This window comes from Danaus plexippus, chromosome 2 (assembly GCF_018135715.1).
Source record: "Danaus plexippus chromosome 2, MEX_DaPlex, whole genome shotgun sequence".
Taxonomy (NCBI): domain Eukaryota; kingdom Metazoa; phylum Arthropoda; class Insecta; order Lepidoptera; family Nymphalidae; genus Danaus; species Danaus plexippus.
In genome coordinates, this window is record NC_083537.1 from 494,948 (window position 1) to 507,296 (window position 12,349).

General features: G+C 44.9%; 2 protein-coding genes across 2 annotated transcripts; one reads left to right on the forward strand and one right to left on the reverse strand.

Annotated features, from left to right (window-relative positions):
• Positions 1 to 15: 15 nt before the first annotated feature.
• LOC116779643 (cytoplasmic protein NCK1) lies at positions 16 to 6,454 on the reverse strand. The gene is made up of 8 exons (XM_061527306.1): positions 6,222 to 6,454; positions 5,961 to 6,149; positions 4,142 to 4,335; positions 3,762 to 4,025; positions 3,340 to 3,424; positions 2,951 to 3,141; positions 2,640 to 2,847; positions 16 to 2,559 (listed from the first exon to the last, which is right to left on the reverse strand). Exons 2-8 carry the CDS (start codon positions 6,063 to 6,065, stop codon positions 2,347 to 2,349), a joined length of 1,260 nt encoding a protein of 419 aa, XP_061383290.1. The 5' UTR covers positions 6,066 to 6,149; positions 6,222 to 6,454; the 3' UTR covers positions 16 to 2,346.
• A 687-nt stretch (positions 6,455 to 7,141) lies between these two features.
• Positions 7,142 to 12,278, forward strand: LOC116779639 (transcription elongation factor SPT5). The gene is made up of 5 exons (XM_032674027.2): positions 7,142 to 7,579; positions 7,676 to 7,754; positions 8,542 to 8,673; positions 9,114 to 11,146; positions 11,230 to 12,278. The coding sequence occupies exons 1-5, from the start codon at positions 7,374 to 7,376 to the stop codon at positions 11,999 to 12,001; spliced, it is 3,222 nt and encodes a 1,073-aa protein (XP_032529918.2). The 5' UTR covers positions 7,142 to 7,373; the 3' UTR covers positions 12,002 to 12,278.
• The last annotated feature ends 71 nt before the right edge of the window (positions 12,279 to 12,349 follow it).

A 12,349-nucleotide genomic window follows, 5' to 3' on the forward strand; every position in this document is an offset into this window, starting at 1 on the left:
GTGAAGAAAACACAGTTTGCAAATTAATAAATAAATTATAATGTTAAATATTATACACTGCGCTTACATCAGTACCATGTGATCGTTACAGATTAATATACGCGGAAAAATACAAACGCTCGGTTACATACAAAATAAAGACACTTTGTTGAGCAATCAATAATAATAAAAAAAAATAATCGACTCGCTCTATGGCTATCACTATATTCACTATGAAATATGTCCAGCGACCGCGGCCCGGAGCGCGAGCAACCGGCCGGCTGTTACAGAACATCGGATCCAAAGGGGCGTAGGAATGTTCGTTAGTTTATACTTTATACATATTTTTTTAATGGCAATGTTATCTCGTAAAGCTATTTGTTGAAATTAATCGGCGATGTAAATGTACTTATATCTTTAATCGTATGCAAAAAAAATCCACACAGACACTCCGACATAATAGATTTAACACTAAACCTTATTAACTCATAACCCTCGATTATAATACAGATCATAACGCCTCGTCCGCCTCTAGCCGCTATCGATACGTTAAGGGAAGACGCGCTGGGAACGGTAGCGGAGCGCCTCCGACTAGAGCCCTATACTCCTACGGATCTAGGCCCTGAACGGTCACTGTGTGAGGCTCGCGGCCGGACACTACACATATCATCGAGTATAAAACGTACAAAAACATCCGGCGACGAAGCCGCGACTCCTCGCGCGGGTCGGCGGCCCTGCGACCTACGGAGAGGCGAGTCCTATCACAAACGTACCACATACGATGAACCAAAGGACATATTTATAAAAATAATTTAAATATGTATCATCAGTGAACGCCTCGCCGGAGATGGCTTACAAAATATAAATGCGGAATCATCTCCGACTCGCGTGTCGGGGTGAGGGAGGGAGGGAGTGAGGAGGCAGCGGGATACATTCATAGAAAAATAAACCGGAACATTCAGTATCAGATTCAATGTTCACAGACGACGACTCTGATGGAACGTCACTATGGAGGAGCTGCCGGGGACAGGAGCTGGTACAACACTAGAGTATTGTTAAACGTTAAATATATTAAGATTAATGGTGGTTAAGTTGAAGGGAGCTCGACCAGCGTCTCCATTGATCTGAACGACTTCCTCTATAATCTATATATCCGTCGCGAGGTCCGACACTAAACAATATTCAAACTAATATATGTTAGTGAAATGAGTTCCGGAGACGAGATCGGCGTCAGCTGTTGTCTTTATCTATCTACAATAAAATACAAAAAAAAGCGTACAAAATAATACCGACGGTGGAAGTGTGGCCGAACCGAACACTCGATGTAGGGCGGGCGGCACTGACTAGCGACTGACGCGCCGGGGGACTGGACCGGTGACGTCACACACACACACGCACACTACACGTTTATTATTTTTATAAAAAAAAACATTTGGACACTAACGTTCCGGTTCAAACGATAACATATAAACATAAAAGAACAAATCTAACGCCGAACCCCAGCACTAGTTCGTTGTGCCATCGTCTTCACCGCGCGAGTCCCGGGCCCCGACGCGTCTTACAATACATCTCCGTCCGGCCCGCGCCGTACACGCCTGGCGCCCCGCCGGCCGGACGCCGGGCGAGGCCGCCGGCGGGGCTACGATTGGCGTCTCCATTGTAAACTAACGCACACCGCAGTCAAAACAACATCGTCATAAAAAAGGAAGCATACGTCTGTATATTAGTGAGTACATAATGTTAACACTCTATCTATTTATAAAAATCATTTAAAAATTACACTACGCTTACAAAATAATATGATATAGAAATCGTCCTTATTATAATAAAGAATGCAAAAGCCGATTTTTGGTTTATCATAATATACTAGAGGCGTTGTATCAACGCCGCATTAGACTACATACATACATATAGTGTAGGGTTCCGTGCGCACATCCCGGGAACCCTCCGCCGGGACCCGCTAACATCTAGTGATGAATCAGGTCCCGCCAGTTGCGCATTACACGTGGTCAACCATCCCAGTTCATGTCTAGCGCGTCGCTATGTCCGGTTACTTTTATATTTCCGATGGATTGAAATATCCGTAATCGATTAATGTCATTTCCAAACGTCCAACACGAGCCCGAAAACGATCTTCTCAAATGAGCGCTTCGGTTCTACCCACGACCGGATGCTGCGTCGGTACAGAACAGCCGTTATAAAAAACGATACGCTGAAACATTAGGCCGAGGTTGTTAGCGATGCCAGGTCGGGTAGAAGCGACGCGTCCGTGGGGTGGGATGTGTGGTGCACGGTCCCAGGACTCTACGACATAAATAATAATAGTGAACTCCGCCAGCCATCGCCCCCCGGTCGAGTGACGTCGTCTCAGCAGTTCTGGTTGGCGCGCGGTAGAGGACGCACGAGGTAGAGCTTCTCCCCCTGCTTGTTGGTGTAGATGGGAGCTCGCTGGTAGTGCGCCACGAGCTGGTCCAGCGTCGTGAACTTCCTCTGGCCGATACAGTACAGGTTGCCCTCCACCTGCACGCGGAAGTGTTTGTTGCGACCCGGCGCCTTCAGCGACACGGAGTAGTCGCCGACCTGGACACGCCACACGGGTTAATACTCGGAGTCGACGTGTGCATCGACTGAGGAGAGGTACGGATGTGAGAGATACAGACGTTGGTCTCCGAGTCTCTGATGAGGAAGTCTCCGTCGTGCCCGTGCTGGTTGAGCAGCGCGTCACAGTGAGTGCGCGTGATGGCGCCGAAGTACCAGGCGCGGCCGACCGCCCCGCCGCCCACAGCCCCGCCACCTGCGCCCGCCGGGCCCGCCACGCCCGCACCCACTCGAGCCACCGCGCTGGACGGCCCGCCCTCGGACGCCTCGCTGGAAACAGACACGGCGGATATTAATATTAGATGCTGGCGCTGAACGGGCGATTCTCTACTCGACTTATATGTACGGTCACCAGGCGTGTATGGGTGGTTACCTGTAAGGCTGCGTGAGGTAGTCTGCGAGTTCCTGGAGGTAGTTTCTGGGCACGAGCCCTATCTGTCCGCGGTTGTCCCGAGCCCGGTACCACTCGGGGTCAGAGGGCGGTCTCTCGATGATCTCCAGACGGTCACCTTTCTCGAACGACAGCTCCTGCTCGTTGTTGGACGTGAACGAGTACAGCGCCACCTGGAACGGAACAGAAGAAGCTCACATCACTTACTGGGATACTATAAACGGCAATGTATTAATCACTATCGACAACAGCTAGCTTCTCTATTTAAACTAGTTGTATTTTTTTCTAGTAGTGTTTCAAAAGTATGCTTCAAGGTTTTTGTATAGAGCTCAAGTTCGTCACGCTTACAGAACTAGTACTTCTGCACTTACAACAATATCGAGTACATTCTCAGCCATCGCGTAAGTGTGGACGGTGTCCTCGTCTCCTTCCTCGCTCGTGTAGTTTGAAGGAAACCTTTAATATGGAACAATAAGGACTTCATCAGTGAGGGAATGTGCCGAGTATGAGGTGACACCGGGTCAAACATTTTAGAGAGTATTGTGATATATATCTGATCATATCTGTACCTTACCGAAACTGTTTACCGTCAAACTGAGCACAGACAGTTCCCTTTTTTTTTCGAACAGATGTCCGCTCATGACAGTAACCATCTAGTATATGAATGAAGAACTGGAAACTGTCCATATTTTGTTTAAGGATGCCAGCTCCCAGGGAGCGGTCAGATATGTTCTCTGGACTTTGTGGGGCCGAGGACCATATTCTATTATAAAGTACATATGACTCCATGTACCATCCGGTGTGTCCCTGGTACTGCCCCCTCCACCAGCCGTCGTTGCTCTTCTCCAGTATGAGTATGCGTGTCCCCTTGGTGAGCGCGAGCTCGTCGGGTTGCTGCGCCTGATAGTTGTACTTGACGACGGCCGTGCCCAGCGCCTCCGTGGGCTCCACGCGCCTTGCGCCCGGGGACTCCCCGCCGCCGCCCCCGCCACGCACTGGAGAACTGTTCGACGGCAGGGTCTTAGAGCCGGAACCCTTCTTCACCTTCTTCTTGATGCTGGAAATCGAAATTAACAAATTTTAATTACTAAAACGTTTATTCGAAACGGGAACATTGGACTTGAATAAATGTATACGCTAAAGTTGTGTAACCCCCCCCTTACACTCACATACCTATCGAACAGCGAAGGCTTCTCCTTCTTGACATAGTTGCTGGGCACGTATCCCGACTGACTGCGCGCGTTCTGTACGCGCCACCAGTGCTTGGAGTCGTCCAGTAAGAGGTAGCGCTCGTTCTTCCGCAGGTCCAGCTCCTGTGCTCCTTGAGCCGCATAGTCGTACTTGGCGACCACGTAGCAGACATCGTCCTGGAACATTAGCCGTTATCTGCTCATTATAAATAATAAAAAAACCAACTATGTTAAGTTTCAGCTGAAACATAGTATATTTTAATCCAGATTTAACTATAGATACGGGAAGAACTTTTTTGTTTCATCAAACAAACATATCATACTTTCAAAAGAGGATGCAGTATCTTGTTCTATAACAAATTTCTTTCACATATCACAATGTGTAAAAGCAACACTTCAATATAATCTATATATCACATGGACGGACATTTTTATACATTTGCAATAATAATTTTCAGAATTTAGTTACTATAAAATTCTTAACTAACTGGAGATGTTAAAGACGTTGTCTCAAATCAACGTTTATTGTTCTATTAAGAAACAAACCATTAAAGCAATATCAAGGTTACTTTAAAATAATATTACCTTCACACACATTCATAATTTTTGACATGGATTCAAATAAATTTTATCTAATACTGTATAAAAATTACAAACCTGCTTCTCAAGGTTACATGTTAATTAATATCAACAGGCATAAATTAGCACAGAAGTGAATCAACTTGCAGGGAACATGAGTTACAATCATAATGAAGAGTTGATCGACTTAACAATTATATGAAGTGGCTTCCTGAATGCTTCAAACAATAGTCTTGGGAATCTAACTACAGCTTGCATCAACTTGTTTTTTGTCACGGCTGACTACAGATGTAACTTCTAATTGAGAATACTTATCTCACCACAACCAAACACAGATACTTCCAATGTTTAATCAATGAAACTAAAGAGACGGAGACAGTAATTCATGACTACATATCAACATTTTATATGTGAAACTGTGAGAAAGAGTTGAATTAACTAGGATATATCATCTCTATACATTTGCTAGCTTTTTCTTTTTTCGTTAGACAACAGACTACTATAACTTCCTTCTCTGTTCACTCATAGTGTAAACATATATGTATTTATAAATTACAATGAATATCCATTGCTTTAATTTACAGCATTTACTTATAGTCCAGTTCAGTGTCTACAAAATGTATACATCATTATAATTGGTATATTAAATATGGTAAAAGCCTATCAAAACAGTAATGTTGGCGCACTTAACATTGGTAAGATTATCCATTACATTTGTGACATAATTAATAATAGAAAGTGTGAACAAAAATTACAATTATCTATTTGTTTTCTGTGTTTATAAATATATAAATAAAGTAATTTTTACACTTAATTAATTAAGTGTTAACTTTTTTATACTAAATTTCAATAAAAAAAAAAAAATTGTTACAATATTGCTCAATTTGTTCTTTGCAACAGCGGCCCTGATGAGTGGAAATTTAGAAGGTTACAGAGGAGAGAGCAAGGAAGTACATCAATTTACATGAGCATTATTGTGTAATAACTCACTTCTACAGTTAAATACTGTAAGGTACTACAATCTGTACATATAGTATGTGAGAAAGTCATCTATTAAAAGGTTTTTAATATAAAAGAATATAAGTTTTCAGATAAATATTCTCAATATTTTATGAAAAAATTTATGTAAGTGCCTACAATTGACATATTCCAAGTATTTAATAAAATATTATTAAAAGCTACTGTGTAATATGGACGTTCTTTAAATCAATATCGTACTCTACCTGTGTATTCTTTCCGTGCCTGGAGCTGGCCATGGCGTGCGGCGCCGGCAACGGCTTATTCGCCCACACCGATTCAGCGGCACGCACAGACCGCGTCTCCAGCATGACACCCTGCCTCTGGCCCGACCCTCGCCGCTCGCCTTACTGATACATCTCGCGGCTCGCCCCGCACCACCGCACTGCACCGCACTGCACCACTCGATACAACACAACACTATTCTCTTATAACTATACGATGACCAATTTTGTAATAAAACTCACGATTGTTAGTTATTGGACGTGCGAAATTATGATCGAAGCTATTTGTCGATCAGTGGGAGATGAACATTATGACATTATTAATCCTTTGTAAAAGATATTTCATAAAAAACTTTTGTGGTGTTTAGCTGCCTGCAAGATAAAACTATATTTCTATATTATAATTCACGAATAGTATCACATTTAAAAAATTTAACAAAAATTTTCACACAAGTCGGTGGGGCAGCGACGAATCAATAGACAAAAGAAAGGATTTATTTTTATTGGACGTTCATGGCAGAGAGAATGTTATTTTCTTAAAATACTAATTCATAATTATTCTTTACTTACATTACATCATCTTATTATACATTTAATGTTAATTAAAGTTTTCTAATGATATAATTTAACTATATTATTTAAATATAGTTCATTATTTTTAATTTTGGCTTTAGCTATATTGAATCTATACATTTTTATTATCTATTGTCTCGACTTGTCACTGGTAAGTTTCTCGATTTTTTTATACAATATGATACGATTTTATTTTAATAAAATAAAAAATATTATGGGGTGCCCTGTTACGTGACGCCCACATAACTAATAACAATACATTTTCATATTAAGCGATTTCAATCCCCTACATTTTGCAGCGATTTCTATCAACATATTTCTGTACCTCCTGTGACATTTATAAAAATTTGTATAGTTCCCATACTTTTTGCACTTATATCAACGGTGTTATTACAAATAAATCTATTTTCTTAACATTGTATTTTAGAAGGTACAGGTTATAACAGTTTTGATAAACCTTTATATTAAATACTGTTAGGATGTTTACGGTACAATAATATATATTAAAAAAAAAAAAGAAAACTACTACAACAAATGCTTTGATTACAGCCGAGAGAATTGTATTTTGTATTCTATAATTACTATTAAAACACCACTAGATGTTCCTTTTGTATTTTTTAATAACGAGATTTACATCGATACAGATACTAAAATTACTTTCGATACATCGATACTCGATAGTTATTGGTGTGCAATGTGCATCACTATTAATTTGTCACGTTTGCTATCAACGTATTGAAACTTGAAAGGTTTCGCTGAAAAAGTGTTTTCTCGCAACCTTAATGCCTCTCTCTCATAACATTAGTTGATCTTTGCAAGACAATGTCGGACTCGGAGGGCAGTAATTACTCCGGGAGTGGCTCGGACGCAGGTAGTGTTGTGTCTAATCGGTCCAGACGCAGCGCTGCATCAAATCGCTCTGCTAAGTCGGGATCTCGCTCCCGATCTCATTCTGGCAGCCGTAGTCCCTCGAGATCACCTTCAAGGTCACGATCGAGGTCCAGGTCACGTTCTCGCTCACGATCCAGGTAATGAGTGACTTTTAATGTAAAATGTAAATATATTAGAAGAAACCACGGTTTTGTAAACAACATGTCAACAAATAATCGCGACCCAATTTACAGAAGCCGATCCGCTGGTTCCGATGGCAGCCGAAACAGGGATGATGAGGCTAAGGAGGCTTCTGGTGATGAAGAAGTTGAGGTATACAAATTTAAATAGTGGAAGACAGAAGATTATAGGTTGTAGATTTATAATTATGTTTATAAACACCATTAGATATTCAAATAGGTTTCTTGGCCATTACTTGTACGTCACTCATAGGCTGGTGGTTGTAAAGGTTTTAATGGCAGCGATTGTTTTCATAGTTATTCAACAATTATTGTAAATATTACCATGTTTAGGATATGATTGTAAGTTTTTAAGTCTTAATCATTTTGAATTCAAGTTTAACTTTTACAGTGTTTATAAACATTCAACTTCAAAACTCTTGTGATGCATGATGAGGTCTAGGTGGCTACACAGTTCTGACACATGATGAGGTCTAGGTGGCTACACAGTTCTGACACATGATGAGGTCTAGGTGGCTACACAGTTCTGACACATGTTGAGGTCATCTAGACCTACACGGCTACAAGATTATATGTATTGGATTAAAAAATCAATGGCATATATAGTAACTTTCCGAGATGTGAAACTCATTATACTAATAAAATATATTTCTTCCTGATATTTTTCATGTGCAATGGAACAAAATCAATTATTATTATTATTATTTATTTTTTATTAGATACCGAAAATGATTTTATTTATTTCTGCAGTTCCTGATGTCAAGAAACTAGTTAAATTACTCTCAACTATGTTCAAGTGGCTTTGAAACATTCTCACAGATATATAAGTTTCTTTATATCAAAAAGATGGAAAAATGAACTATCACTTCAATCTTAATGTAGGATATAAAAAATAATTCTGTAATATAAATTTACCACAGGATGAGCAAGAGCCCGAAGGGGAGGACCTGGTGGACTCGGAGGAGTATGATGAGGACGAGGAAGAGGAACGACGTAGGAAGAAGAGGAAGAAGGACAGTCGCTACGGAGGATTCATTATAGATGAGGCTGAGGTTCGTTACATGGCGGCAACATTATGATTGAGTGGATGGAACTTTGCATAACTATTTATATAACACATAGTTAATTTTAACTTTCTGTCTTTCTTCCTTCCTTCCTATTAAATCTAACTAGAACTATTAAAAATAATGAAATCCTGATACCCTCTGACGGTTTCAAGTGGGTCAGGGTCACATGGATAGCTGGAGAGAGACAGAATGAAAGCATATATAACTGTATACAATCCTTATCCACCTTCAATAGTCATTGTAAATGAATGGTCTACCAAAACATGTTTTGCTGCATTACATTCATAATTAATGTAAACGAAATGGGAAATTTATAATAAGAGATTTGTTGCTTCATTTTTTTTTTGCTGATCTTATATTTTCTTACTTTACGTTATGAAATCTCTTTTAATAATAATTGATATGTTAACAACATCTCTCACTAGGTAGATGATGAAGTCGATGAAGACGATGAGTGGGAGGAAGGCGCCCAGGAAATGGGTATCGTCGGTAATGAGGTGGATGAGATCGGACCCACAGCCAGAGAAATAGAGGGCCGACGCAGAGGAACCAATCTGTGGGACTCACAGAAAGAAGAAGAAATAGAGGAATACTTGAGAAATAAATATGCTGATGAATCAGCGGCGCTCAGACACTTTGGTGAGGGCGGTGAAGAGATGTCTGATGAGATCACTCAACAGACCTTGCTGCCCGGCATCAAGGATCCTAACCTGTGGATGGTGAAATGCAGGATCGGTGAAGAGAAGGCGACTGTGTTATTGCTTATGAGAAAATTTATTACCTACCAGAATTCAGAGGAACCTTTCCAAATAAAGTCGGTGGTGGCTCCGGAAGGAGTCAAGGGCTTCATCTACATTGAGGCATACAAACAGACACATGTGAAAGCCATCATAGACAAAGTGGGTAATTTGAGAATGGGCACATGGAAACAGGAGATGGTACCCATCAAGGAAATGACAGATGTTTTGAGGGTTGTTAAGGAACAGTCAGGTTTAAAACCGAAACAGTGGGTGCGACTCAAGCGAGGCCTCTATAAAGACGATATAGCTCAAGTAGATTACGTAGATTTAGCACAAAACCAAGTTCACCTGAAACTACTTCCTAGAATAGACTACACAAGACTCAGAGGAGCTCTAAGGACCGTGCAGAGCGAGAGCGAAGCGGCCAAAAGGAAAAAAAAGCGGCGACCTGCGGCCAAACCTTTCGACCCCGAAGCTATTCGCGCCATCGGCGGCGAAGTGACTTCGGACGGTGACTTCCTCATATTTGAGGGAAACAGATACTCCAGAAAGGGTTTCCTGTACAAGAACTTCACCATGTCCGCGATATTGGCGGAGGGCGTCAAACCTACGCTCACGGAACTAGAAAGATTCGAAGAGCAGCCGGAAGGTATAGACATCGAGCTGGCGGCGCCCGCCAAGGATGACCCCACTAGTCTGCACTCGTTCTCGATGGGAGATAACGTGGAGGTGTGTTCCGGTGATCTGGCCAACCTGCAGGCCAGGATCATAGCCATAGATGGCTCCATGATCACCGTCATGCCGAGACACGACGCTCTGAAGGATCCGCTCGTGTTCAAACCCAACGAACTACGGAAGTACTTCAAACAGGGAGACCACGTGAAAGTCTTAGCGGGAAGATATGAGGGCGACACCGGTCTCATCGTCCGAGTGGAACCTCACAGGGCGGTCCTCGTGTCGGATGTGACGATGCACGAGCTGGAGGTGTTGCCCAGAGACCTGCAGCTGTGTTCGGACATGGCGACCGGCGTGGACTCGCTGGGACAGTTCCAGTGGGGGGACATGGTGCTGCTGGACTCGCAGACGGTCGGCGTCATCGTCCGACTCGAGAGGGAGAACTTCCACGTGCTCGGCATGCAGGGGAAGGTGATCGAGTGCAAACCTCAGGCGCTGCAGAAGAGAAGGGAGAACAGGTTCACCATGGCGCTCGACTCCGAGCACAACTCCATACAGAAGAAGGACATCGTCAAGGTCATCGACGGACCGCACGCGGGCCGCGAGGGAGAGATAAAGCATCTGTACAGAAACTTCGCCTTCCTGCAGTCGAGGATGTACCCCGACAACGGAGGAATCTTTGTGTGCAAGACGAGACACCTGCAGCTGGCGGGAGGCGCCAAGAACGCCGCCGCCAGCAACGGACTCGCTCTCGCGTTCATGTCGCCGAGGATACAGTCACCCATGCACCCGTCGGGCAGGGGAGGGGGCCGGGGCCGCGGAAGGGGAGGGAGGGGGGCTGTCGCCAGGGACAGGGAGCTCATAGGACAGACCATCAAGATCACGTGCGGACCCTACAAGGGCAACGTGGGTATCGTAAGAGACGCCACGGGCAGCACCGCACGCGTGGAGCTGCACACCATGTGTCAGACCATCTCCGTGGACCGCGGACACATCGCGGCGGCCGGCGGGCCCAACGGCATCGCCCGCGGGGGAGCCTCCAGGTACCGCTCGGCTGGTTCTCATGTTATAACATTCGTACTAGATCAAGGAACAGACTACATGTACTATGTTTTCTTTTCGACAGTTATGGCCGCACCCCCATGCGGGCGGGCGCGCACACGCCGACTTACCGCGAGGCGGGGCTGAAGACGCCGCTCCAGGGCAACGCAACGCCGATCTACGAGGCGGGAGCTCGCACGCCTCATTACGGGTCCAGCACGCCGGCGCACGAGGGCGGCAGGACCCCGGCCCACCCCGCCTGGGACGCCGCCGCCCACACGCCGCGTCCCGACCACGATCTGCTGCTGGCGTCCGCCTCTCCTCCGCCCGCCGCCTCCTCCTCGCACTACGACGCCGCCTACCAGCAGGGGCCCTTCACGCCGCAGACGCCGGGCACCATGTACGGCTCCGATCACACCTACAGCCCGTACCGACCCAGCCCGAGCCCCGGCACTTACGCCGGCTACCTGGCCACACCCAGCCCGGCGCCCTACTCGCCCCGCTCGCCCTACACGGCCGAGGACGCCGACGACTGGCACGCGCCCGACCTGGAGGTGCGCGTGCGGGGCGGAGCGGAGCCGGGCCTGCGGGGGCAGGCGGGAGCGCTGCGGAGCGTGTCGGGCGCCACGTGCGCTGTGTACCTGCCGCTGGAGGACCGCGTGCTCAACCTTCCCGCGCACCTGCTGGAGCCCGTGGTGCCTCACAGCGGGGACCGGGTCAAGGTGATCGCGGGCGAGGACCGGGAGGCGGTCGGCCAGCTCATCTCCATCGAGAACCAGGAGGGGGTCGTGAAGTTCGGCTCCGACGACATCAAGATCATGCAGCTGAGACATCTCTGCAAGATGGCCTCCAACTGACCGCGACGGGTTCCCCTCTCACCCTCGGGAACGTCTCGCGACAAGTTCTCATCCTATACAATACTATAATGAATGAGCGATATTTTTATAAACCCGTAGTATGCAGACGGTTCCCGGAACATTTTTATCGAGACGTTACACTATAATTGTATCTGATTTATCACCTGTGACCCTGACTGATCCTGACATAGACACATATATTATTTATTTGTTTGAGACGATTAAACAAACAACACCCATGTTATTGTTTACTGAAATAAACGAAATTGCAACATAATCCCACTTTTAATTCACTTAATATTTTTGTAGTGAAACTCCTTATGCGACTTCCAACAAGGTTGCGTTCAA